A 27,569-nucleotide genomic window follows, 5' to 3' on the forward strand; every position below is an offset into this window, starting at 1 on the left:
GTGATGTGATGTAAAGATGAAATTCTTATGTTATTGACAAGAAAAAATTATTAAAACATCGAGTCAACTAGCATTTCACCAAAAACTGCCAATTTTACAATTTTAGTACAGTGTATCTATCATGTCTTTAAGTTTTCATTTAATAAAAATATCTACGACTACTAAGATAGATGATCTCCCATGAAGTCTTCGTGTTAAAAATTTATATTGCTTTTTATAAAAAAAAATCTACGACTATGTAATAATAATTAAATTACCAGATTGACCAAAAAAGATTAATATGCATTTTTTTTTTTAAATTCGTTAGACAATCCATTAACATTTAATTAAAAAGTTTCCTCACATAAACATGCATTATACACCTTTATACATTTTATATAAATATATGATCCTAGGGTGGTTTACAAAATGAAAAATAACAATTTATTATTTACCTTAAACGATGATTTTTTATTTTATTTAATAAAGTACGTTAACCAAAATTCCATGGGAATTGATGTAGACAAATATGTCTATCTATACTCATCATTGCAACCGATGTGTGCCTCTTGTGATGAATTTTGGTTATGATGTTTTGTAATTATATGCAAAGAAATGTTATGATATTTTGTAGTTATATGCAAAGAAATGTATGATTTTGGTTGATCAATATTTATTAAAATAAAAATGCTTATAATCCTCTTTTCTTTAATACAACATTAGTTATGTGAGATATCATTAGAATGCTATGTAACGATTGCAATGTTCCACCACATACAAAATACCAATCTGCAATAGGTTACTTGTAAACTAGTATTTTTCCACCCGTAGGAAAACAAATTAATATTGAATAAGTATATATAATTTTATGAGTTTTGGATAGTGAGATTTTAGAAAAACATTACCTTTTTAGCAATATTGAAAGTGAATCTGATAAAATATTTATTTGGAAGATATGTTTAACATACATTTGTATTGATTTTTAAAAGTGAAATTAGTTAGATATTTGGATTTATTTTTGGTGAAAAAAGGTAATCATAAAAAATAGAGGTGGAGAAATTATTTTGATCATAATGTTAGCCGCGAGTTTAAACATGGATAAATAGAAATTATCACAATTATTATTTTTTAAAAATTTGTTGTCGTAGTTTTTTTTAAATTTGATCTATTTGCCACGTGTCTAGTTTTGATTGCACAAGTTACTTGTGTTTATAATGTAAAGAATTGAGATAATATTATAATTGTGCTTCTGTAATTCAATCTGAAATATCATGAGAGATCATATCTGGATTCCGTTTGGATTCGTCAAGACAAGAGTCACATATCTTGAACTATTGCCATATTCAGATATGATTTGTTATATATTGTAAATAGAGTGTTGGACTATCGCCATATTCATATTCAATTAAAATATATTTTATAGTTTTGAATAGCATTTTTTAGGAAAATGTTTCTTACTTAATCGTCACTAAATGCATACCCGCACGTTCACGCGAAATTATATTTGTAAATAAACTTTTTTGATATAGTATTTATAACTCAAACTCATACCAATTAAGTATTTAGTTTGATTTTTGGTTTGGTTTCAATCTAGTTTATTAATGTTTGAATATTAAAAATAATATAGGTTTTACCTGTACATTAAAATCGAATGATCCAGCAATCAAATCAGTATCAAACTGAACCGGATTAATAGCCGGTTAGGTTTTTACTGAACTCATGAAACCGATACAGTTGATTGAGTATAAAACTGATACAACTGTTTAAAACCCGCTTAAGACAAATACAAATACTTAAGGCGGTCATAATCCCTTCTTGTTCTATCCCATTTTGTACTATATATATTCCCAAATTCTCGTCCCATAACAGGAATACATTCCCAATATGAGACGTTTTAAGTATGAGATAAATTTTGTATTTCCGATTGAAAACGGCAAAGGACGGAACCAAAAATTCACGAAGTCCCATATATAGGAAACACAATATAATTCATAGTGTGTCATATCATATGATAAAATATTACAAAATTAGTTGACTTTTTTATTTTTGTTATTTTGTATTTGGTTCATCTATATTGTATTACATTTTTTCTTTATTTTTTAACTATTTACTTTTATGTAAATTTTTGAAAACATTTTTATGATAGAGAATTTTTTTTAAAAGAAAAACATGTTTTCTATAAAGAAAGATGATGATTTTTTGTTATTAATTTTAAATGGTTTTATCGAAAAAAGAACATAAAACTGTAAATGCAAAAGTTTAGCCACTTACTATATACATTGGTATCCTACTGGTTTAGTCTCGTCTGGTTTAGGGTTTAATCCAATGTACTCATTCTTCCGGTCTTCGTCAACATTGATTTGTTTTTTACCCTGGCCTTTCTCAATCTTGTTTCTTTCTTTAGATCTTTGTAGAGGAATCCACAACTTTCAGTATGGCCAAGTTAAGTGTGTATTATGGTTTGTGTGCTTCCTTCTCTTATGTATGAGACGTTAGACTGTTTTTGTCTAACCTATGAGACGGTAGTTATGCAATTTTCATAATATTGTTGGTGAGTTTGCTTAAAAAATTTATCAGTGTAAATTTCATATGCATTTTTAGAGATTTGATGATTATATAAATAAATTGATAAGCATTTCTGAAAGTTTTCAACGGTGGATAAGCAAGAAATGAAATATTGCAAAACGATTTCAGTGAAATGGATGGAAGCAACAATTATATCAAGGTCTGCTGTTATATTCCTCTACAAAAACATGTTTAAAAAATCAAGTATGTTTAGAAAAACAAAAGGTAATTATAGTAAGATAACATATGAGAGTTCTTTAGCTCATGAAAATTTTATGAACATTACATTATAAGGATAAGTGCATTAGACCAAAGTTTTCTATGGATTCACTTCTGTTATTTGCCTCTTGAAACATATGTTTGTTCTTTTTCACACAAACATGGATCTTTGTCTCCTACAAAGACAAATAAAAAGGGAAGTTATATGATTGTTGTTTTCCTAAAATTACATCGAAAATTTGGAAAACATATTGTCTTATTTGCTAAGACTTTCATTAGTCTCTCTGGATTTGACAATTTATGTGTGCATAGCATGTATGCAAGATCTTCACTTTTATACACCTCAATTGTTTTTTTTTTGTCAAAACACCTCAATTGTATGTCTACCATCTTCTACGCACCTCACTTTTATACCTATCGTCTCATAGGTTAGAGAAGGAAAGTCTACCGTCTCATACGTAAGAGACGAAAGCACACAAAAAATAATCCGTGTTGGTTTTGTGGTCAAAGCTTTTGAAACATTAATGAAAGAAACAAACGCTTAAGAGAAAATATTTGAGACTACTAATTATATGTTTGAACTTTATATTAGAACATTTAATTGAAGGATATTCTACCGTATCGAACACAACCTAGAAAATCAAAAGTAACAAAAACATAGAATATGATAATATTTTACATTAAAAAAAAAAGACAGAGAAAATTCCCACGCATGTGCGTCATATATGACATACTCTTGCAAGTCATAGATGACTGATATTAAACAACTGCTGGAAAAAAACTTTTATAGTCTTGTATTCCGAACTATCTCACATTTTCACTACTAACCTGAAATTAGGACAACCATAGAGCAGAGTGACTGAATGGGCAAATAAACAATCATATCCAAAGTAAAGAGTGACTTACCTTATTCCCAACTTTTATCACTTTGAAACACCTCTTGGAAAAAGACATCCAACTTTTTTTTCTTATATATGAAAGATGATCGTTAGTACTTGTGACTTTAGAGACTGCTAAATAGAGTTTTAAAATAATATTTAAGAATATAAACAGTTTTTATCGCTTTACACTTTTTAGTCTTAGAACTTTAGAGTCGTAAGAAACTTCATTAGATTGCAACAGCTCGATGATGGTTTTGTGGAAGCAGAAGAAAGTAGTCTTGTATAATTAAGGAGAACCAATTCTTCTTTCAAGAAAATGTTAGAGCAAGACTGTTTTTTGGTAACCTAAGACATAAATAGTTGAAGTACAAATTAGAAAACTTGTAGAACTTCAAAATATGGATTTAAAAACAAAAAGATAAGAATAGCTCATCTATATTGTATTCATATAGACTTACAATTGGTTTATTTGTCTTTTGTAAGATTATTTGCACAACATAAAACGTGAAATTTCATATAACAAAAAAAAACAGAAAGTAAATAGAGTATGATTAAATAATATTTTGGGATAAGATACGTAAGGATTTTTTATTATTATTGAAGTAATAGGTGGTTTGGTTTCTGAATCAAGAATTATAAGAGTAGTTCTTATTTATAAGGAGGATCAGTGGGCAAACACAAAATTTAGCAATATATTAGATTTTCTGTTTTTATAGATTTTAAGGTTCATATATAGATTTTGTTTGTTAGAAAGATTTGCATTGAGTATAGATTTGGAGAAAAAAAAAATCAAATTTGAATCGCGTTAATCACGACTTGAAGAAAAAATTCAAGTTCGAATTATAAGTCGAATTGTAGTAGCTATGTCAAGTACTACTTATTAGAGAGAGAAATTTTATTTACTGCTAATTTAAATGCTAATATCATATTAGTTAATATTCAGCAAGATTCGGGATTTCACTATTATGGTACCTTACTAAATATATGTTAACGTTTATCTTCCTGTTTAAATGTAAAAATGGTAATCGAATATATTGTCGTTAATATTCAGCATGATTTTTATGGTATCTTATAATTCTAATCAAATATATAGAATTTATTATTGTTTTTTAGTTTCGATAATGTGATAGCAAATGGAAAAGTAACACATGTCATTATTCCTGATCCACGTGTCTTAATCAAGATCCGAACGGCTGAAATCCGACCCAACATAAGATCTGCATCTTTTGTTTTGTAAATGGGTTACTATGTTTAAATCTGTTTGGATACATCCTTTATAATAGGGGCATTATATCGAATTCTGTTTTGTTTATTTTTTTTAAGCCTAAGTGTGCTTCCCAATTAATAGTATAGATTCGATAAATTTTGAACATCTCTAGAAGCTTGAGATGTTTATAAATACATAAAACATTAAAATAATATATTACAAATAAAACTAATAAAAATATTATAAAATTTTAGAAAAATTTTAGCTAACGGTTGTTCGAAATCCAAGAACAAATTTATGTTAGTAAGGGAGAATTGTAACATCCACGAACCGGTTTGGTCGGTTTAGGGAGGTGTGTTGATCGACACAATATGTGCATCGATTGACACAGCCTAAATCGAATTCGATAGGTTTGTCTTAATCGGTTGTCTGATGTGGTTTGGGTTAAGTGGTAATTAAACTGATATATATATATATATATATATATATATATATATATATATGATAGGAAAGTCGGCCTAGGCTTGGAGGCAACCTCCTTTTGTCGTTTCCAGAGTATGAAAAGAGAGGAAAAGTTCCTTTGAGCGTTCTTGTGAGTTTTAGAAGATTCACAGTTGTTCTTGAGAGATCTGAAGCTAGGATTGTGTGGGAAGCTTGCTAGGAGCGTGTTTTCATTTTTGGTTGGTCGGAATCCTCTTATTGCAAAGGTGAGCTCATGATCATGGCTTATCTAAGCTTGAAAGTTTCTGATTCTTTGTGTTTACGTGTTTTTATGATGGATTTCTTGCTTGGGAGTGGTTGTTTGTGGTTTCCTGTTGCTTTCTGAGGATTCTATGGAAGTCTCGGCCAGATTAGAGAAGATTGGAGTCGGAAATCTGAGATGGAGCTTGCAGGAACACGATGCTCGGCATCTGTGTCGATCGACACAAGGAGTGTGTCGGTTGACAAAGTGCAAGGACGACTAGATAAAACCTACGAGCATTGATCGATGTCATGTGAAGGTTTCGGTCGATGTAATTATGGATTTTGGGAAATGTCGAGCATGCGTCGATCGACACAAACCTTTCAGCAGGAGGCTGACATTGCTTTTTCCTGGTTTGATTGTTTATTTGTTGTTTGTTGATTTGAGATTCTCAATTACTTGTGTGTATATCGCAAAAAATGGGAGGATTGCCTCACTGAGTATATATGATAATATTCAAGCGTCTCAATTGTTGTTTGTGATGCAGATAAAGGCAAAGTGTGATCGTGGAATCAATGCAATGAAGAGGAGGATGTTCTAGAGACTCGGTTGTTTGTTCTATGTTGATGTTAGGTTGTTAGAATGGAATGTAGTGGTATAGAACAAATGTTTAGGTTGATGGTTTATTGTTCTATGACTTGGTTTATGTTATTTGATAATTAATGGTTAGATGTTATTGAATTATCCTGCTGGTTATTTGGTTATTGGTAAATTCACCGGTTTAATGTTTGGTTATTTCCGCTGTTGGGTTTGAATGTCGTTAGGTGGTTAGTGAGTATGTGATAACTAGAATATTCTTATTATATTAAAAAATGGGTCGCGTCGTTTTATTAATTGTGGAGTTTTCTAATGATGGTTGACCGAAAAGATAAGTGCACTTTGGTGATATAGGTGGTCAAATCAATTTTTTTAAACCTCTCTGCTTGCATCACCATATTTTGTAAAACCATGGTGTTACAATTCACTCCTACTAACATATTACAATGTTCTTGTTGTGCATCAAGACCGTCACCTCGACGGCGTGAGCCCTCTTGACTCCACACTCGCCTAGTTTTCGCTCTAATACCAAATGTAACGCTCCGATCATCACCTCTTAGTGAACCCACATTCTTTCTCCGGTCCACCCTATCTGATGACCGGTTTGCTACATCCGAGAGACTTTAAAGACTTGTTTACTGATTTTACAAATCACCACGTCATCTTTTTCTGTTTTGTCCTCACTCACATGATTCCGAAAATAAAGGTCATTCATCCTATAAATTTTCCATCTTAGACCATCTCCAATGGTTTTCCCTATTTTTACCTCTAAAATAGAGGAACTCTATAATAGAAGTGACTTTTGCTCTAATGAATACCTCTATTTTTTCCTCTAAAAAAATATTCCGTAGAGATTCCTTTTTTATTTTACTATTAATACTTTTTACTTATAAAAGTTGCAAACTAACCCTTTATTTTATGAAACTTTCATAAAATTATGATATTATTTAAAATTTTAACATTCATAAATATTATTTAAATATCACATTTATTAAAAGAAATACATTGCATCATATAAAATAATAAAACATAGTAGATTTTTTAACCATCAACATTAGTGTATTTTTCCCACAAATGCTCAATTAATGCATTTCGAAGTGAGAAATGAGCTTCTTTATCTTTGATTTTTCTAAATCGACCTAGAAATTCTTGGAATCGGATATCATCATCTTCCGCCATTTGGACTCCTGGAGGTGGAACTTCTCTTTCAACTTCAATCGGTGCATTGAGATCACGCTCATCCTCGATTATCATATTATGTAAAATTATGCATGTAGTTATTATGTCATGTAGCACCTTCTTTTTCCAAAAACATTACTTTTGTGAACACTGTAAACCCATATATTTTATTTATGGGTTTTGTTAGCTTCCAAGGATCCAAGTGACTGATCCAATCGCAAGATACTTCGGACTAAAACGTGGGCAGGTCGTGAAGATCATTTGTACTAAAACGTGAACGCTTATAGTTGTGAAACATAAGAGTAATGCTTCTGTACCAAACCAAATCTTGACTGTTATTTTTGTTTATCTTATATGAGAATTGAATCTTACGACAAACTTTCAATATTGTGTTGTTGTTCAATACAAAACCTCCATTTCATTAAATTATTATTAAACTATTTAAATATATATTTTATTTATTTTGATCATAAATATAAAAGTGTTAAAAGTTCAAGGACCATTTTATAAATAAAAAAGTTCAACTCTATTATAGAGGAAAAAATAGAGTTTCTCTATATATAGAGGAAAAAATAGAGATCTCTATTATAGAGGTAGAAATAGAGATGGGTTGGAGTAGATTTTACTCTAAAATAGAGTTAAAAAGCAAATATAGAAGTGGGTTGGAGATGCCTTTAAACATACTTAATTATAGAGTTCTCTCCTGATGGTTAACTGCAAAAATAAATGCACTTTAATAATATTGGTGGTCAATTCAACATTTTAAAATCTTTGAGCATGCACCACCTTATTTTCTAAAACCGGGATATTAGAGTAATTCATCTTTAATCATCCAAAACCAATTCGTGAAATTAGCACTTGTACCTTAAGATGTCAAAGCATGTACATTAATAAGTTTATAAGAACAATTCTTGCGTATGAGGTGAATCCATTTTTTTTCTTTTTCTTTTGTGTTCTCATCAACAATTGTGTTTGTTCAAGTATTTCATAGCATCTTCCAAGTCAACTCATAAGAGCTAATGACGAAAATAAGATTTTAGGACTTAACTAATTAAGAAGTGATATGGTAGGTATACAATCTACCTTAGACGATTTTTGGCCACTCGACTTAAAGTAACTACAATTTCTTGAACATACTGATATTGGTGAAAACATTCTAGGATTAGCTAGAGATTTTTTTCTACAACATTTCTAATCTTATTCTAAGTAAATGTCCATAGTTATAAACATCAAGATATCACTAATGACAAATGATGTTGTATCTCTGATTAGAGTTTAACGTGATCGAACAACATTTTCTATTGCAAAAGACATGAAAGTACTTTTTCCAGATAAAAAGAAACTAAAAATCAGAAGCACCAAGAACATTGGCAATGTTGTTGAAGCAATGGAATCAATGCAAACACTACAAGTTAAAAAATCACATTTCACCAATTTACCACTTATCAAACCAAAATAATCACCAAAAATGAGGTCGACTCAAAAAAAAAATACCATCACAGTTAAATGAGATTTCACTTCCAACGGAGAGACTGTCTAATGCCGGTGAAGATGAGTCCGACTGATCTACCGATCAAGGTGACGAGAAAGAAGGATATGATGCTACTCACTTTATCCAACACCACTCTGATAATTGGCATTCCTATGTCTGATAACTCCAGAAACAGACTGAAGTAGTACCTCCTGTAACACATCAAACACTTTCTTATGTGAAAATTCTCATAGAAACTTTGGTTTTGTGATCAAGGTAAGAGAAGAGACGTTTACCATCCCGATAGAGCTTTAAGCTCCTTGGTTCGTTTAACAGGCAATGAAAAATCGCTGATTATGGAGTATCGCAAGGGTGATGATGAGGCAGCTTTAGTTTTTCCTAGTGTGAACTTTCTCCACCAACTACGGCTTTCTGTATCATCACTACCATCACGGTTGTTGATTACCAGAGTTTTAAGAACGTAGAGGTCAAATCGATCCTCATACATCGATACAACTGCTTCCATATTCTGATGCAACCACTGGTATAGAGCTACCTATCAACAAGAAGAAATGAAACTTTTGTCCATGAGAGATGAAATGTAAAGTGGAACTAAAACAAAAGTGAAGTTGTTTTTTTACCTCGTTACGTAGTTTTTGGAGTGATCGACTAGAAAGGCTACAGATACCTAATCCTCCACTATTCAATTCATTTGAAAATTTGCTGTCTACAGAAATGAGCTCTAGATAGATGCTAGCAACCCCATCCGCCAATGTTATCATCAAGTCTTCCAAAATGGCAACTCCGTGAGTGCGAAAGAAGCTAAAGTCGTAACAGAAAGCTTTCACGGGAGATCCAAATCTTTGGAAATACAAAAATTCTGCAAACAGATCCTCCTTGCCTGATTTTCTCAATTTGTCAAATATAGCATCCTTTTCATTTAGCATTCTGATCAGCAAAGCCTGCACATCACGGGCTAGATTCTGAAGTTCATATCTAAATCTGCTTTTCTAATAATGACTACACACAATATGATATCGACTTACATTGCCAGAATCAGTGTTTTCCACAGACAATTCTTTTTTTAGCCAAGCCGTGCACGCTGCTTGATATGCTTCCCGAACAATTTGAGTAAAACTGACCATCCACTCAGTTGAATTGATTGTGTCGGATATCTTATTTGTCTGAAAAGCAAGTACACTAGCTGATCAGCAGGTATGGAGAATCACATCAAACTAATGTCTTAAATGTTACTAAGGGCAGAGAATAAATCTTAATACTAGAGAAGAAGGAAACAATTAAATAAGTCAGTAAGGTCTTGCGACAGGGTAATTTAATTCAAATCTTCCCACCTCAAAGATTCTTTTATTGCAGGTTTGTGCATTTCAATATTGTGACATAAACTGGTATCTGCTACGTAGGATAGAACGGACCTTATGCAATTACTTAACTCAAAGTGCACATGCTGACACACTATTTTTGTTAATAAGATATGTTCCCTAACTAGATATGTGCAAGGTGAAAAACTGAAAAAGCAGGTACAAGCTGACCTCTTCTTCAAGTTTCTGAAAACATGACCAGAGCAAGTACAACTGAGGCCCCTCAGATATCGCATACAAACTCAGTGGGGGTTTCCCTTGAAGTGGTTTAGCTTTAAGATCTCTGCTTCCAAGTGTACTCTCATGCTTGATGGCGTGTAAAGAATCTAAAAGCTTTACTTTCACCACATCCCATACAGACTTCAAATCACCCTCACAATCTGTCTCACTACAGTCAATGCATAGAAGAGAAAGGAGATGCGTAAATACACAACAGTTAAGCTGTATCAATATACCTTACAGCTAAAACGCAACAGAGAGATATTATCATTCACAGATGACCACTCTTACCTACCAGAAGATTCTGAAGTTCCAACACGTGGACTCTCCTCCTCAACGGTGTTCTCTCTAGAAGAGTAACTCGAGTTTTTTTTAACAGGAATGACTCCAGCCATATAAGTAAGAAATATACTGGCGGTCAGGAGAACTTGGTCACCTATAGGAACCCAACCTGAACCAGCAACACCATCAAAATCCGCTAGTGATACCAAGCAAGTACACTTACAAAGAGACTCTCCACGAGAACAATACGATCCAAGATTCAAGGAAGTATGAACGTTATGCTTGTCAGCTTCCCATGATGTGATCTTGCAAACCCCAAAAGTCTTCCTACTTATAGAAACACAACATTCCAACATTGATACTACTATAAGCCAATTTCATATGGTCAAGAAACAACAAAAAAGAAAAGAAGAGGAATGAGATCAAAACCTTTGGGGAATCTTTACACGAGGGTTCGTGGAGAAATAGCTACTTTGACTAAAGTGAACCTTTTGCATCCGTAGCTGAACGCACAATGATGGAGACACAACAACATGTCCAACCATTTGGTAATAAAAAATGCCTTTAACAACTTACGACTAAAACATTGCCTTATCTCAGAAACAGACCCCCAATCCCAATCTCTACATCACAAAGTAGGAAAACAAAATCAAATTCCAGAACCTAATTAAAACCAAATGGCTTGGCTACTGTATTCGAGGCTTGAATCCCAGTGTCAGCTAACACAGAGACAATTCGAAGAAACACAAAACTACATTGAGATTCAAGAGTCAAAGGGCAGATTCAGGGACGAGAAAAGAACATTGAAGTAGAGTGAGAAAAGTAGCAAACATACCTCGAATTAGAAGGAACCAATAGACAGAGAAGGACAGATTGATGAAGAGCAGAGAAGAAGCGGATTGGGGTTGTGCGTACTACATGAAAAGTTTCTCTCTCTCCCTCTCTCCCTCCCGTCGTCGTAACCCCAAAAGACAGAGACAAAACGGGAATGATAAAGTTTCAATTTTTTATAAGTATATTATTCTGTTTTGGAATATAACAAACAATTGGGGTGGTGGCGCAGTTGGCTAGCGCGTAGGTCTCATAGCTATCTGAGTAATCCTGAGGTCGAGAGTTCGAGCCTCTCTCACCCCAAATCGTTTTTTTTTTACCTTTCTTTGAATTGGTGAGAAGGAGCAAAAGTAATTTGATTTCTGTTTCAGGATCTCTTTGTAGATGATGACCTCAACTGATTCTCGACTGTTCTTGTGTTTTCTCTTGCTTTGTTTTAGTAGGCATTTAATATCTGGACTCTTTGTGTAACTGGTCTTTTATGTCTTTTGGGTGTTTTGAGAACACCATTTGTGAAGAGCGGACATTTGCTTAATCAAGAATGCTAAAAGAGTTTGTCAAGTGTGTGCTTTTTGGTTTTGGACTTTGGATATGTCTATATGCGTTAAAAATAGCATATAGCTTTTGTACAAGAGCTTGTCAAAGTGATTGAATTATGTGATACCATTCCTGAGTTATTTGATGCTCATGGTCCCCTTCAGACGGGTCTCTCAATTATTAGGGTATAACAAAGCTCTGTGTACAATCAAAACTCAAACACTCGGGTTTGCGATGGAAAAAGGAGACATTCAGAATTTGCAAACATAGTTTCCTGCTTTCCACCTGTCTCTTGCACAAAAACATGGTGAAGCTGATACTTTACGTTGATTTTTCATCATTCCACATGGAGTTTTTTTTTTTCCATTCATTCCAGTTAGTTCAAAACTCATTACCTTCGAAGCTTCCAAGTTTTTGTCATAAAATTTGAATGCAGGCAGTGAGATCTAGAGAGAGATATCGATCTCAATGTTGTCTATAAGCCTGACCGTTCCAAACCAAGCAGCAACACAAACCACTACTCCACTCTTTATCTCTTCAACTCCTTCAAGAGTTTCTTGGTCAACAATCTGTATAATATACACAATCACATTCCTCACATCAAAACTGAATGGTAGGTATGTGTACAGCTTGATCCAAACAACAACTCAAATCCAATACCAACATGATAACATGCTTACCTCGACATAATCGACCCGTCCATTAGATCCAACAAGTTGTTGAATAATCATATCCTTAAGCTCTACACAACTGGTTTGCCCTTTTGCTACAGAAGCTTTAGCCATGGCCAGTGACCTACTTATAGACAAAGCCTACCACATAATGAACCAAGCAACATAAGCAAAGCAAGCCACTTTCTTGATCCTTGTTTTCAAATGCTAGAATCTTTTACTTTACCCTTTGCCGTTCTTCATCTGAAAGACGCACATTTCTAGAACTCATAGCAAGCCCATCTTTTTCTCTAGCTATATCTGATCCTACAATCTCTATCCCAAAATCAAGATCTCGAACCTACATAAACAAGAGACAAAGCCAAATCTTTGTGATGAGATTGTGCTTCAAAATCATTTCCTAAAACAAAACAGAAACGTTCCAATACTCACCATTCTCTGTATAATCCGCCATTGTTGATAATCCTTCTTACCAAACACAGCAACATCAGGCTCAACGATATTAAAAAGCTTGGTTACAATTGTAGCAACACCTCTAAAGAACACAGGCCTACTCTTCCCACACAAACCTTTCTCTAATCTCTCAACCCTAATCCAAGTCTCATGACCTAACCCACCACCTTCCTCAACACAACTCACAACCCTCCCACCACCACCACCACCACCACCGTTGTTTACCTTCTTCCTCTCACCGCCGCCGTAGTCATAGAGGTTACCCGGGTTAAAGACGACGACTTTACCACCGGAAATAGCAGCGAGTTTAACGAGATCGCCGGAGAAATCAGATGGGTATGTGGAGAGATCTTCCGTAGGTGAGAATTGGCCTGGGTTGACGTAGATTGAGACGACGGTGACGTCGGCGAGGGTTAGGGATTGGCGAACGAGAGATAAGTGACCTTCGTGGAGGTAACCCATTGTGGGTACTAAACCAATGGTCTTGCCTTGTGATCTCATGGCTCGTGACCATCTTCTCATTGCTTCTTTGTCTCTGATTACTTCTGGTTCCATTGTCGCAGAATTGAGATCGTCTTCTCAGTTCTCACAAATGTGTTCTCGTGAAGATGAAAATGAATTTAAATTATCCAACCGAAATAAAAGCAAACCAGAGTTAACCGATCATAGAGTAATCAGTAATTCAGTATTCCGGTTTAATGTTGGGTAGATTTCTTGAACCGAGTTTGTTGACAAGTCATGGAATACAATGTACATTACGATAAAGAGATGGAATAAATTTCTTAAATTAACATAAGCATAAATGTATATTTAAAAATAAATATAAATATTCGTAAACTTTTAGATCTTTCTCGATTTTCATGATTTTCCTAATTTTTGTTAGTTTCTCTCGATCGTTCAATCTTGATTTCAGTTGATCTCTTCGATCTCTGAATAATTGTTTTTTTTGGGAACATATTTTTAGTGGCTAATCTTGCTTGATACAACATCACATATGCGCAACAAATGAACAGGCCTGCAAATGAATGACATGAGTTATAATTTTGACAATTATTAAAAGCAGTCATTTCACTTTCGCTCATCCAAGCAAGATGACCAATATTAATATATATAGTATACAATCAATTTCTAGCTTCTTTGCTTTAGATGTTTTGAAAAGCTTTTTGAATTCGAGATCCGTATTTGTAACCAAAGCTTGTAGATCTTCTTTACGTTGATAGAGAGTATCTTTATAGAGAAATGAAAGTTGTAGCAAGTTGCAGTGGTCCTCATCACTGGTGGGCAACCTGAAACGGAAAGTTTTTGGTCCATACGATAAACATAAAAAGGTCATATTGTACTATAGATAGAAATGCCCTCAAATTAATAGTTATATTCTACGGCCGCTTCTGCTTGTCGGCTCACCCCAAATCGAGCAATGCAAATTGCAATGAGAACTTGTGTGGTCCTTTGTAGAGGAGATATCGAGTGAACCATAAAATTTTCATGGTTTTTATTCTCACAATCTTTTTAATCCGAATATTAAGAGATTTCACAAAAACTTAGGGATTTAAATGACTTCGTTCCCATTATTGTTGTTGTATATACATAGTTACAAAGGAGAACATAACACATTTATTTACCAACCCATCAAACCTATGAAGCAGAAAAGCTATATAATATGATACATACGAAACACAAAATGAATTAACTAGCAAACTAATTGATTTCTAAAAGACGAAATCTGTTCGAAGATTGGGAGTCTCTTAGATTTGAAACTAGTGGATGTCATCTGTTCAAGCCCAAGAACAAAGTCATCGTCTAAGATATTTCCCAAGACATCCTCCATCTCAGCATCTCGCCTACGTGGTAGTGAAGCCTCTAGTTCACTCAAAAGCTCATCGGCTCGTTGCCTTGTCCTACAATCATCTGCACCCAAAACCCTAGACTCGAGAACCTCGTCAAGAACCGATCTTCCCTCGTCAAACCTGCCTTGTTTGATAAGGCACATCGCTAGGTTGCACGATTTGTTAGCGTCTGGGTCCACCATCTTAGCTTTTCTGTATACCGCTTCTGCTGACAAGTACTTAGCTTGTTGCATATATGCCCACCCCAAGTTCCCCTGTTTATAAATTCCAATTGAATCCATCAGTTCATCGCGGAAAAGGAAACACAAGCGAAACTAGACGAAGAGTTCGAGATGGTAAAATTAAAAATTTAGTTACCAGTAATCTTGAGATTTCTTGTTGAACGGTCACTTGAAACTTTTTGCCGTGAGAGCGAGCGGTCTTGGTGGGTTTACCATTAAAAGCCTCCCCTTGATAGATCTGCCTCAGTTTCCTCTTCAATAACTCAACTTGCTCCTCCATTCTTCCACATTTCTGTTCATTGTAAGATACTAATCTTAGAATATTTGAAAGCGTCTTTGAATATTCGTCTAGCGAAAAAAAAATCAATCTATGCATCAATGCATGGTCTATACACCTCAATGACTACAAGACTATATATATACAACTTTATGTTAGAGTGCAAGTTGATAAATGTATGGTTATAGTAAGACCTTGTATAAGTCGATGAGGACGTTGTCGAGGGAATCTTGGGAGTTTTTGGAACAACGAGGACGGAAAGATTTGATGGCTTCGATGGCTTCTTCAGAACGGTCAAGTTGTTTCATTACTACAGCCATGTCCTTGAGAGCACTGTCTACTCTGTCTCCTGTGTTAATGGCTTTCCAAAACCACACTATGGCCATCTCCGGGTTCTTCTCTATCAACTGTAACCAACATTATTAAGCCATACTGTTAATTATTTGAAACCTTGCTTAAGGCCATACTCATCTGAAAATATATTAAATTACTAATGTATTTGAGCAATTATGAGGTAATGTGATTGGCCAATATAAAATGTAAAGAAGAATATTATTTGAGAAGTGACAACTTATTTGCACCATTCTGAGGAAAAGTAAACGCAAATATTGATGCGAGAATCTGGTTCGTTCGGTCGGTGTAACTAGTGACTCTCATACGCACACCGCACCATCTTGGCTATAAATTTGAACCTTTTGTGTTGGTGCCTAATCAGCTAAAAATAGGTTTATTTTTTTCTGTCGATTTAATCAAATTTCACTTTTTAACCAAAAAAAAAAAGGAAAAGAGAAAAAGACAATTACAGTACGACAATTGTCTTTTTATACCTAACTTCCTTGCTAATTTTTTTTCCTTTTTGCAAGAACTCTTAACAATAATCTCGTTTTTTTTTGTCAACATTTCAAGCAAAATATACAATGACATTTCAATCCAAAATTCATACAAATTAACATAGCTACTTTTGATATCCATAAGACTTTGGTAATAATATTTTTTTTCTCAAAGATAACAGGAAAACAAAGGGGATTTACAAAAATATGGTGGTAATAGAATTTTTACATTTATCACGCGTGTTTTATATGAAAAGCGTGTTACTATTATCTAAAACAGCGCATCATATTTACAAAAAAGACACGCAAAAATTATGCTTTTTAGTTACCAAATAAAATTATACTCTTTTCAACACGAGATTAATTAACAAGTACTAACAAGTAACAAATAACCGATTAACATAATCATTTATTGCAATTACTCTAAAAATAAGTGAAAGTTAAGGAAACTAGCATATACGAATGAGTGATATAACACACACACACACACACACACAAAAAAGAGTAAGAATGAGTAATTGATTAATCTTTTGAGATTCGATTCATGAACCCAAAAAAAAAAACACAAAAAAACCTCAAAGAAGAAGAAGAAGAATCTAGACCTGAGCATGTTTGGCTTTGACATAGGGAGTATCGCCACTAGGAACTTTATGAATCACATGAAACATTTCATCATCTTTCATCGTATTACTCTTTATTGAGTTGTTATTATTGCTCTTCGTCTTCTTCAAGCTTCTCTCCATCTTTTGCTTCTCTCTCACTTTTCTCTTTCTGAACAATTAAGTTTACAGATTTCTGTTGAGAGGCTGTGAGAGACAACAACTTGTGAACTAAATCATATATATGCATACGTTTGTAACTGTAAGAAATGAATTGGGTCGATATCTCGTCTCTGTTCAATGGAACTGCCACGTCACCTGAAGACTTCTTACCACGTAGGTGAACGAGCAAAACGTGTTCTTTTACTATTGTCACTGTCTCTTTCTACAGTTTTGGTGTCTTCCTTAATACCCAAAAAAATATGTACATATATACATTTTTGGGTGTTTTTTATATTAAGTTGTAAACCACCAAAAGATTTTTTTCTCTCTCTCTTTGCATATATTACAAATCTGTAAACTGGTCAATTCTAACTTTGATTGGAATTATAAATTCTAACACGAAATTGTATAAGAGAATGCACGAAATCGTTTTGTTTAAAATTGACCCGCTTTTTCGAATCTGCCGGAAGATTTCTTTTTGCTCAGAATATTTTTCTCTTACTTCACCTTGATCAGGATCCCACGAGAGTCCAACGTAAATGTATACTGTTTTGTCCGTTATTCAAGATCCTTAAATTCTGAAACTTTTTTTGTAAACTCTTACCCTCCTGTTTGGACAACTAATTTTGGAGTTTTTTTTTAATAAATTAAAAATTTGGTTGGAAAAAAAAATATTTGGAACAAAATTACATCGTTGTTCTTTGACGACGTCTGACACTGTTCATGTATAAATTTGTTACTTCATTTACATTCTAAATTGTCAACATTGAGACGCTGTTGCAGCTGACCTTTATACTTGCGTTTCCTTTCAACAACTGGAATATTTTACAACAAAAAATGGTTGTTTCCAATTTTATCGAGGGAATTTGTCATGCATGTTAATATATAAACGGAACAATTTTAGCGACAAATCCCTAAATATATTGTAACGGATTGTGTGTGAAACAAAATTTATGTATCTCATTTGAGCATATGGCCCAAAACAAGCATCATCTCTCTTTATACCTAGATATACATATTTATTCATTTAAAATTAAGATTGGAATAATTAAGATTGGAATAAATAATATACTCGAATATGTTATTCCATGAAATAATATATAATATAAATGGAATCTAAGCTATGTAATACTAGTTTTAATTCTAGGTAAATCTATTTGTTGTAAAAAAAACTAGGTTTTCAAAATTAATATAAATGACAACTTTAATATTGGGTTTGTAAACATACATTAACCTAGGACAAAAATTCTAAATTTTAATGGACATATTCCATATAATTTTGTTGATATTAGAAATTTTAAAATGTCAGTTTTTTTTTTTCAAATAATAAAGGAGACATATAACTTCTATACTCTCTTCCTACTAGACATGGATAGAACGCATCCAAGAGGCGGGCAGGAGTCCAGGGCAGACCCGCCGCGGGACACATGGTGCCACAACAATTTATTTTATGTCACAATGTCTTCGTCAAACCTTCTCACCGACGGATTTCGTCGAATATGTATACATAAAAATTTGTTATCATGTTTCATGTATGTTGTTTCAATGTTCTCCGTTTGTAGCTCAGATCTTCTTCTTTTTTTTGTTGATTTTGACCTTCAATAATTTAAATATCAGTTTAAAATTGTAGTCTTATATATATGATCGTGTTATTTCACTATTTTTTGAAGTATGTACTTTACTTTTTTACTTATCTGAAATCACTCGCCTTTCCCTAAAAAGAAAAGAAATTTATCACAGATTCAAGGAAAAAGTAATTAAAAACCGTTATGGACCAACAACTATAAACCACTTATATATATAAATAGAGTTGGCTCGTTTCGTTTTATTGTCTGCTTTAAAAAAAAAGAGTAAACAAAACCGTTGACGAATTTGTCCATCACAATCACAATACTTAACTAGAGTAAATTTGGATACTATTACTTTGTAGAGTAAAAATGTAAAATTGTGTACTCTATTATTCAGCTTAAATTCTCTCTTTTGTTTTTGCTGACTGGTAAAAAAAATTGATATGAGAATAGTTTTAATTTTCTGTTCATTATTTTACTCTGATGACAGTGGATTTAGTTGTGCAGGAAAACGATTTAACAGTGCGCTGCAGTTCGTGCGGGAGAAATATATTTGCGAGACAAGTGTCGTTAGAAAAATTAAATAGTACATAATAATTGATAATTGGTGAAAGATTTACTTACTTTACACAACTAAATTATTGAATGATAGAAAAAGATAACAAATAGTCCATATTACAAATTATAGATTGATATATTAACATTTTATATAGTTGTAATTATTATTTGTTTTGGGTTTAAGAAAAACATTTTCATGCATTTATGAACTTTAAATACCCAATTTATTAAAAGTAAATGTTTAATTATTTGATGTATATATTTTAAATCAAGTAAAATAAAAAATTATATGTTTATGTAAAGAATGGTATTATATATATGTGTATATCTTCCCATATATTAAAGAATTTTTTTTTAAAAAAAAAGGGAAAACCGTACTTTAAACACTTCTACCCTCTTCTATTTTAATGTAAGTAGACCGTACTATTTTCTGAAGAGAAAAACAACCAAAATCTACATATTTTTATTATGTATATATTATACATTGTGTTTGTGCGTTTTTCAACAAATACGTGATATTTGTGTGATTGGTATATTTTGTTTGATCTGTCCCGTTACAGTCAAATTCCGTCCGGTTTAAGTGCTGCCATTCACCGCCTAAGTATCCAGTTACACCGAGAAGTAATAGATTCCATCCAGGTTAAAGTAGTGGAAGGCATTTCGATCTCATTACCACACAAAAAAAAAGTACCCAAAAACTTCATTATCTGATTTCAATTATCCAATCGTCATTGGAATCATTTAAAAGGATTATGTGAATAAAAATATCTAAGTGGTTGCGACAATCAATAATAATATTAAAACAAGTAACGAATCATCGTCACTCTCACTCGTTATGTGGCGAATACAATAATGAGCCAAAACGTAATGAATCTGGACAGCATACTTAAGCATCATTCACTAGGTTACAAGACTTGCCGTTTAACTCATACACATGGGGACCATCGGCAATAAGGCAGGCAACACTGATAACTTTTGCGGACTCGTGGCTTAGTTATAAGTCAATATTGAATATTTTTTATAAATCCGAAACTAGCGGAGAGATTATATGAATCAAGACGGTTTAATAGCTATATTCAAGGTTGATTTGGTTTGCTTTAGTCTATTCAAGTTTTCCTGCATAACTTAGTCTTATAGTATGGATGCTTACATATTATAGTACTAAATTATTAATAACTTGTTCAATTACTTTTCTTTATTTAAGGTTTTTTTTTGGTTAATACTTTGAATTATTTTAGCTAGTGGAATACATTCGAATTAACTGAACAAGTCATCTTAACTTATCTTCCTTAATTTTATTCTCTTTTTGTCGTCCATTGTCCTTCATTTGCTTTTGGGTTGAATTCATGAACACAAGCAACATTATATGATGAACCATATCAACTGAAACAGCGTGTGTGTGTGTCTGTGGCGCACTAAAACATATGTGTAAGTCATGCATGATTTGTTTGCTCTCAGAGCTGCCCTCACTGGATCTTCTTGCTTCTTCTGTGCCTTGACGATTAATATATAACCAGAACTGTGTGTTGCCGACAAACTAGTGCAGCCCCGTCTCAAATTTTTTTTTGTCCTAGGTATATAATTTTTTAGGACCCCTTTTCTAACATAATTTTTTTTTCTTTTTTTTTCTGGTCCCCATTTGCTTAATATATTTAAATTTTTTTTTTTTTGTTCCATGGCCATTGCCCCTCTCGCCCTAGGTATGAGCCGCGGGGCTGAACCAGTGAAATCACAAAAGAGAGACTTGATCAATGTATTAGTAAGGCCGACTCTGAAGTCTGATCCTCAGTTAAAATTTGATTGGGAACTCATCATTTATTTCGAGTAATTACTTTGAATATTTTTATACTCTTCTTTTTTGTTTAAATATTTATAATGTATACAAAAACTTATTTTTAAAAAGTACAAGTTTAACATTCTAAGCTTAAATATAATATATTTTAAAACGTCTTATAGATGCTAAAGAGTGAGTATATACTTCTCTTTTCTCTTTTTTTTTTTTTTTTTTTGTCACGATTCACTTTTAAAGTTCAGTTCTTTCTTTCCTACCAACTTTAAAAATCCATCTTATATTTTCATAGTTGCACTTAAATAATGTGTTACATATTGTTCCCATCTACTTATTGATACTTATATTTTGTTCTCCATTAATTATTTAATCAGAAAGACAATTTCATCCTTTTGTTGCTAAGTCTTAAACCAAAGTAGACACTGTGCTTCGAATTTTGAAATTCACACTTTTTATATTCCCATACATATATATATATTTCTTATATTTTACTTATATGGATTTTTTTTTTTATCTATGGTAAAGTTTTTTGCGGATCTACCAGACAGTACGTGAGTCGTGGCAACAATGCTGGCCAGAGAACATAGTTATTAGATCTTGGTGAACCAAATTGGGAGCAATTCGACCACTAGGGGGAAAATAAAACATTATTCTCCAAATCTTGGAGCTGATACATTGGAACACCATGTTTTCAGATAGATGCGTATAAGAAATGCCTATTTCAGTAGACAAAAGTAATTAATGAATGGCAAACATGAAACATGTAAGTGAAGTCCTTAAACAATAGCAAGGGCAAGATGGTTTAGGAGAGTTTCTTTTTTTCTTCTCGACTACTATAAGTGGACTTGTTAACATGTGTGCCAAGATTATATTAATAGTCTAGTATCGTATGTGTTATCTCAATGCAAGAAATCAACTAAGCAAAGGTTTTAATCTTCTTAGATTCAAAATTTGAGACTTGATAGCCCACATGGACGTGGTCTAGTGATAGTGAAGAAAGTGCATGGAAAGGTTGTAATTAATTAGCTATCAGCTATCCGAGGAACATTTTGACAACAATTATATGGGAAGTCTGGATCTAAGCTTCGGTAATGATAGTTTATATGGTATTCTGGTAACAGACGATCCAAATACTTCTATATATTAAGGCCATGAATGGTAGTGGGTTTTAAAATAGTTTTTAGATTATGTTTTTTGGTTTTTAGTTTTTGCAAAAAAAAGAAAATGAGAAATGTCGTGAGTGTTTTCTTAAAATTTATAATTAGGTGGATTTTGGTTTCTATTAAGGATTTTAAAGAAAACCAAAAACTAGTTTTCCTATTTCTTAGGTAATCTATTTAGGCTAAAATCTTGATTGGTGAATAAATAGATTTTCAAAAACAAAATACAAAAACTATTGTAGAATTTACTACCATTCAAGGTCTAATTGAAAAGCATTCCAAACTCGGATTCAGGCAATCCAGCAAGGAGAAGTCCACTATCTAGCACTTCAGTGCGTCTTGACTGGAGTAGCCGAGAGGGTTTATAAAAAAAAAAAAATTGAGACTTGATTGATTGGATACATTTATATTAGGGAGTTAAAAGGTTTAGATATAACATTCTATAATAAAAAGTCAAATTTAAAAGAATGATAAAGTTTGAGGGGTTTCTTGGAAATTACTTTAAAGTAAAAACACTGTACGATTTGTTAGCTAAACATACCCTAAAAAATCGAAAAGCCTTTTGAAGCAGAGAAGAAAAAAAAAAAAAAAAAAACCCTTTCACTTGTCGCACTGTTCCCTTCCTCATGGCGAACAATCCTTCGCAGCTTCTTCCATCAGGTATGGATTTCAATAGTCTGGATCTGCGATTTTGGTACCACCAATTTTGTTGAGCGATTTGGGTTTGTGTGTGTTTGTGCAGAGCTAATCGATAGGTGCATAGGATCGAAGATATGGGTTATAATGAAAGGAGATAAGGAGCTCGTTGGTACCCTCAAAGGATTTGATGTTTATGTCAACATGGTCCTTGAAGATGTCACCGAGTAGTAAGTCTCTTCTTTTTTAGGGTTTTTCTTCTTCATCTTTGGAATTCGATTTTTTTTGCTATATGCTTTAGGAGGTGAAACATAGAGATGTTGACCTATAGGTTTGATAATGCAGAACCCAGAACCCACCTAGGCTTTGGATTTTGTTAATTGCTTTGCTGATGAATGACCTTCATTGTGTTTATATATAGAGACCATTTAGACTGATTCATGTGTCGTTTTGGTGATACGAGTTTTTTTTCTTCTTTTCTTGTATGTAGATTAGTGATTTAATGATTTTAAACTCCTGTTGCTTTGGAGATGGGATCTCAAGTTTTTGCTGTATCAGATTCTCTATTGAGATGTAACGAGAGTGTGTTACTAATTTAAGCATCTGTTGTGCAGTGAGATTACAGCTGAAGGAAGACGGGTTACAAAGCTTGATCAGATCCTGCTCAATGGAAATAACATAGCTATTGTAAGTCAAATACACCCATTTATCTATATCTTCCGAAACTGAAATTGGTTACTTATTCTAACAGTAGCCAAACTAGCCATACGCTGTATAAACTCACTCCCTTGTGATTTCTTTCATCTATCTTTAGATAAACCGTTGACCATTTTAATTGTCGAAATGCTAAGAACCTGGTTTTTAAAATTTGTTTGTGATGTAGCTGGTGCCAGGGGGCTCTCCTGACGATGGAGAATGAGATTTGCTGCTTTGTGTGTTCAGAATTGTGTGAGGAAGGATGTAACTTTTGGTTTTAGATTAACACTTTGTTCACAGAAGAGTAGTAGTTGATTTCTAAACTCTGAATGACAAAGTTTTCATTGTTCAACATTGTTGTGAAAGAGAGCTAAAGCATCATATTTGTTAGACACGTTGCTTCTACTTATTCAAGCTCTTTACATTGCTCTAATGACCTTCCCCATTAGCCACTCTAGCGTTGGACAAGTTATCAACAGAGTCTCCCCTCTCAAAAACAGCTGCAGCTCCCATACCAGTCCCTGTTACATATACATTTTATGCATAAGATCACTATAATTATGGAGCCTATGCAAACTCTGAATATATACCTATGCACATTGAGATTACTCCAAAGCGGCAATCCTTCCCTCTCCGCTTCATCTCGTGCAACAATGTTGCAACACATCGAGCTCCTGTACATAGAGAGACAAACTCTATTAGCCTATACACATCTTGCATATTATTATCTTTTTCACGCAAAGCTTGCATAAGTAGTAACCTGTAGCACCCAGAGGATGGCCAATAGCAATGGCTCCTCCATTAACATTGACCTTTTCCATATCTAGATCTAGCTTCTTACAACTGTACACATATTGAGATGCAAATGCCTGTTTTTAACAGTGGAGAGATTCATAAGTAAGGATAATTCCGAAACAGACAACAACTACTGTGAAACACATTTCACTACCTCATTGATCTCAAATAGATCAATATCGCTGACGTTGAGCCCTGCGAGGTTAGTTGCAGCGGGTATGGCGACAGCTGGACCGATGCCCATTACAGATGGATCCACACCAGTTACAGCAAAACTCCTGCATTGTCCAGGAATCAGATTTGCTCGGTTTCTTAAACCATCAAAATTTACATAAAAGTCTCTCCATATTCATTTATACCTTAATACTCCAAGAATGGGAAGTCCCTTCTTCATTGCAAGACTTCTCTTCATTAGCAGTACAGCTCCAGCACCATCACTAATCTGACTAGCATTGCCTACACAATTCACATACATAAACAAATGCTCCAAACCATGATCTCACTTTTGTCAATGAAATGTGGAAACATATTTCTCACCAGCTGTGGTGGAACCATCCTTTTTAAAGACAGTCTTCAGCTTTGCCAAATCTGCCATGTTTGAGTTTGGACGCACACCATCATCAACAGATACAACGATTGCCTTCTCTGCTTTAGTCTCAGGGTCCACAATCTGTTAAGGAACAATATCGTTCATTGAGAAATCAATCTCTAACAAAAGGGTTTTAAAAGACGTTGATCAGGAGCTTTCTTGTTTCTTACCTTGGTAGCAACAGGAATGATTTCATCCTTGAGTTTACCAGATGCGATCGCAGCTGCAGCACGCTTGTGAGACTCAACCTGTTGATTACTGATCAATCATTACTTATATGAATTTAGAAAGAAACCAAAAAAAAAAAAAGTGAAGAGAGTAGGTAAACTAACCGCAGCCATATCTTGCTCTTGTCTTGTGATACCATATCTTTCTGCAACGTTTTCAGAAGTAACTCCCATTGGTAGCAAACAATCACGGGCTTTTGGGAATTCTAGTGCCTGTTCCCATTTAGGAGTTTACAAAAGTCATTACAAAACAACTGTTCTTGTTGAGTAGACTTAATAAATAGAATCATTGAGACAACGTACTCTTGGATTAGAGGTTTGAAAGCCGCCACCAGGCATACTATCAGTTGACATTGACTCCACTCCAGCACCAATACCTGTTGCAGTTCACAACAGAGATAATCAATCTCGAGGCCTAGACAAGTAGCCAGCTAGAGACTAAAAAAAAATGATAAAGCTGCTTATTACCGATGTCGTAATATCCGGCTCTAATAGAAGCAGCAACATCAGCAACTGCTTGTAGTCCAGATGAGCATTGTCGGTTAACAGTTCTGATTGGCACGGTGTCTACCTCGTCGTAAAAGAAGAGTAAAGCAACTCATCAACAAATTTGTTTGTCTATGATCTTCCAATGTAAGAATGTAATTTTGATTTTGAAGTACCAGGGAAACCAGCAAAATAAGCTGCAACTCTACATTCCATTGCTCTCTGAGAACCGGGAGCTAAAACCGTACCAACAACGATATCACCAACTTCACTTGGATCCAAAGATGTTCTTTCCACTACAGCCTAATTTGAACCAAAACATATGGAGCATGAGAAATCACAGATACTAGTTACTAAATCCATGTCTGAGCAAGGTTTTTTAATTGATGTACCTTGAGAACAGAAGCTAGAAGATCATCTGGAAGAGTGTCTTTAAAACCTCCACGTTTCGCTTTGCAAATGGCGGTACGATATGCCCTGAAGAAGAAGTAGTCTCAGAAGAATCAAGAAAACAAAGAAACCTTAAAATGTAAGTGAATGTGAAGCAACTGAGTTTGGAGGACTTACGCTACAATCACAATGTCGTCTCCAAAAGCAGCCATTGGAGAAACCTCAGAAGCACAATTCACAGGCTAAACATAAAGAAAGATTCAAGTCAGAAGAACACACAAAACAAACTTGTGATCATCTTTTCCACAAACAATTTCAATGTCTGATAAAAACTCTATGACTCAAACGATCAAAGACAAACTAAAACTTACAGACAGAACAGAGGATTCATGATTAAGAGAAGAAGAAGAAGAAGAAGGAATTGGATTGAGATGACGAAGAAAAATCTTCTGTCTTTCAGCAGCTTTATCCATGATTCTCTCTGTTTTTTGTGTTGCAAAGCTGAACTTCAAAATTTGTGATTGAAAGACAAAAACTTTCTGTGTAAAACTCAATTGGGTTTGATTGATTTTTCAGGAAAGGGATAGAGTATAAGAAGAAGAAGAAGAAGCTTCAGTGTTCTCATTTTTCTCGTGGGTATCGTTCTCACTAATCTGGTCGTGATTAGGATCCTTGCCCACCTTGTCTTTGTTGTCGTATCGTAAACAAAGTTAAACGGCGTTACGAAAATATATCGCATGTTTTTCATATTTTACGCCACCACAGAAACTCACACCGCTAAGACTGTCACCGGATTATTAATGGGCAACATAAACCAAACCAAACCAAACCAAACCAAACCCGGGCCACGTGAGAAGAGTTTTAACTTTTAACAAGTAGACATCATCTTTTTCGGGTTAGGATAAGAATGTTTAGACTTCTAGAGAGAGAGAGAGAGAGAGTATTTAAAGACTATTATCTAACTTCGTACGATATATATCGTGTTGGATAGCTATTATTGAAATTGAATAATTACGGATAATTATAAGTAATTTTGGATAATCTTTTTAAGACTTTATTCTCCTAAACGTTCAATTGGAATATCTATATAATTTACTAAGACCCGTAAAATATTATAGATGAAGAGGGGTCAAGAAATTTACCGGACGATAGATGAGCTTGGTGAGAGTACCAATAGGATATGAAAATCTGAATGTAGACAATATGCAAATGTTGAGATGACTGATTGTTCACAATTATATATAAAAATTAGAGTGTTGAAGGTTGGATGGGAGAGAAAGAAGTGACGTTGCATTTGGCATTTAACTCTTATGACATACTCTTTCGCTCCTCCACCACTCTTCTTACCAACCTCCATTCTTATGTTTTCATCGCTCTATGCTACCTAACCTTCCCTTCTTGTTAGATTTCTTGCATGCAAAACTAATTAATTCTATTTTATTTGTTGCTTATCTAGTTATCTATCCATTACAAAGAAAAGTTTCATCAATGGTAGAGAGCTTTTTTTACACGAATAGTGTCAAGGTCTCGTCACACTTAGACCCTGATACAATTTCATTGTTATGCATAGATTTTATATATCTCTAT

General features: G+C 33.8%; 5 protein-coding genes and 1 non-coding gene across 17 annotated transcripts; 2 read left to right on the forward strand and 4 right to left on the reverse strand.

Annotated features, from left to right (window-relative positions):
* Positions 1 to 8,590: 8,590 nt before the first annotated feature.
* LOC104725366 (uncharacterized) lies at positions 8,591 to 11,650 on the reverse strand. Of its 10 annotated transcripts, none has more exons than XR_015570451.1 (8): positions 11,496 to 11,639; positions 11,090 to 11,283; positions 10,670 to 10,987; positions 10,331 to 10,547; positions 9,827 to 9,964; positions 9,422 to 9,756; positions 9,077 to 9,336; positions 8,591 to 8,992 (listed from the first exon to the last, which is right to left on the reverse strand). XR_015570451.1 is itself a non-coding variant. In XM_010444031.3 (8 exons), the coding sequence occupies exons 2-8, from the start codon at positions 11,203 to 11,205 to the stop codon at positions 8,824 to 8,826; spliced, it is 1,539 nt and encodes a 512-aa protein (XP_010442333.1). In that variant the 5' UTR covers positions 11,206 to 11,283; positions 11,496 to 11,650; the 3' UTR covers positions 8,591 to 8,823. The 10 variants fall into 10 exon arrangements, 6 of the variants coding, with proteins under 6 accessions (XP_010442333.1, XP_087327081.1, XP_087327083.1 ...); XR_015570449.1 differs by having other exon boundaries at positions 10,670 to 10,990; positions 11,496 to 11,626; XR_015570452.1 differs by having other exon boundaries at positions 11,090 to 11,379; positions 11,496 to 11,614.
* A 58-nt stretch (positions 11,651 to 11,708) lies between these two features.
* TRNAM-CAU (transfer RNA methionine (anticodon CAU)) lies at positions 11,709 to 11,794 on the forward strand. The gene is given in 2 exon segments: positions 11,709 to 11,746; positions 11,759 to 11,794. It is a non-coding gene; the product is annotated as a tRNA-Met (tRNA).
* Positions 11,795 to 12,127: 333 nt separating this feature from the next.
* LOC104725367 (pantoate--beta-alanine ligase) lies at positions 12,128 to 13,914 on the reverse strand. Its single transcript, XM_010444032.3, has 4 exons — positions 13,132 to 13,914; positions 12,926 to 13,039; positions 12,709 to 12,840; positions 12,128 to 12,597 (listed from the first exon to the last, which is right to left on the reverse strand). Exons 1-4 carry the CDS (start codon positions 13,705 to 13,707, stop codon positions 12,475 to 12,477), a joined length of 945 nt encoding a protein of 314 aa, XP_010442334.1. The 5' UTR covers positions 13,708 to 13,914; the 3' UTR covers positions 12,128 to 12,474.
* Positions 13,915 to 14,693: 779 nt separating this feature from the next.
* On the reverse strand, positions 14,694 to 17,179 carry LOC104725368 (protein SULFUR DEFICIENCY-INDUCED 1-like). The gene is made up of 4 exons (XM_010444033.3): positions 16,930 to 17,179; positions 15,692 to 15,904; positions 15,357 to 15,512; positions 14,694 to 15,253 (listed from the first exon to the last, which is right to left on the reverse strand). The coding sequence occupies exons 1-4, from the start codon at positions 17,068 to 17,070 to the stop codon at positions 14,843 to 14,845; spliced, it is 921 nt and encodes a 306-aa protein (XP_010442335.1). The 5' UTR covers positions 17,071 to 17,179; the 3' UTR covers positions 14,694 to 14,842.
* A 5,488-nt stretch (positions 17,180 to 22,667) lies between these two features.
* Positions 22,668 to 23,928, forward strand: LOC104725370 (sm-like protein LSM5). Of its 2 annotated transcripts, none has more exons than XM_010444037.3 (4): positions 22,668 to 22,823; positions 22,906 to 23,029; positions 23,414 to 23,486; positions 23,683 to 23,928. In XM_010444037.3, exons 1-4 carry the CDS (start codon positions 22,790 to 22,792, stop codon positions 23,716 to 23,718), a joined length of 267 nt encoding a protein of 88 aa, XP_010442339.1. In that variant the 5' UTR covers positions 22,668 to 22,789; the 3' UTR covers positions 23,719 to 23,928. The 2 variants fall into 2 exon arrangements, with proteins under 2 accessions (XP_010442339.1, XP_019087981.1); XM_019232436.2 differs by having other exon boundaries at positions 23,614 to 23,714.
* On the reverse strand, positions 23,785 to 27,516 carry LOC104725369 (3-ketoacyl-CoA thiolase 5, peroxisomal). 2 transcript variants are annotated; one of them, XM_010444036.3, is made up of 14 exons: positions 27,125 to 27,516; positions 26,160 to 26,224; positions 25,985 to 26,069; positions 25,769 to 25,895; positions 25,575 to 25,673; positions 25,410 to 25,483; positions 25,212 to 25,319; positions 25,050 to 25,127; positions 24,828 to 24,960; positions 24,650 to 24,746; positions 24,445 to 24,568; positions 24,256 to 24,364; positions 24,086 to 24,169; positions 23,785 to 24,016 (listed from the first exon to the last, which is right to left on the reverse strand). In XM_010444036.3, exons 2-14 carry the CDS (start codon positions 26,192 to 26,194, stop codon positions 23,925 to 23,927), a joined length of 1,245 nt encoding a protein of 414 aa, XP_010442338.2. In that variant the 5' UTR covers positions 26,195 to 26,224; positions 27,125 to 27,516; the 3' UTR covers positions 23,785 to 23,924. The 2 variants fall into 2 exon arrangements, with proteins under 2 accessions (XP_010442338.2, XP_010442336.2); XM_010444034.3 differs by lacking the exon at positions 27,125 to 27,516 and adding an exon at positions 26,354 to 27,063.
* Between the last annotated feature and the right edge of the window lie 53 nt (positions 27,517 to 27,569).

This window comes from Camelina sativa, chromosome 11, assembly GCF_030686135.1.
Source record: "Camelina sativa cultivar CO46 ecotype springtype chromosome 11, ASM3068613v1".
NCBI classification, from domain to species: domain Eukaryota; kingdom Viridiplantae; phylum Streptophyta; class Magnoliopsida; order Brassicales; family Brassicaceae; genus Camelina; species Camelina sativa.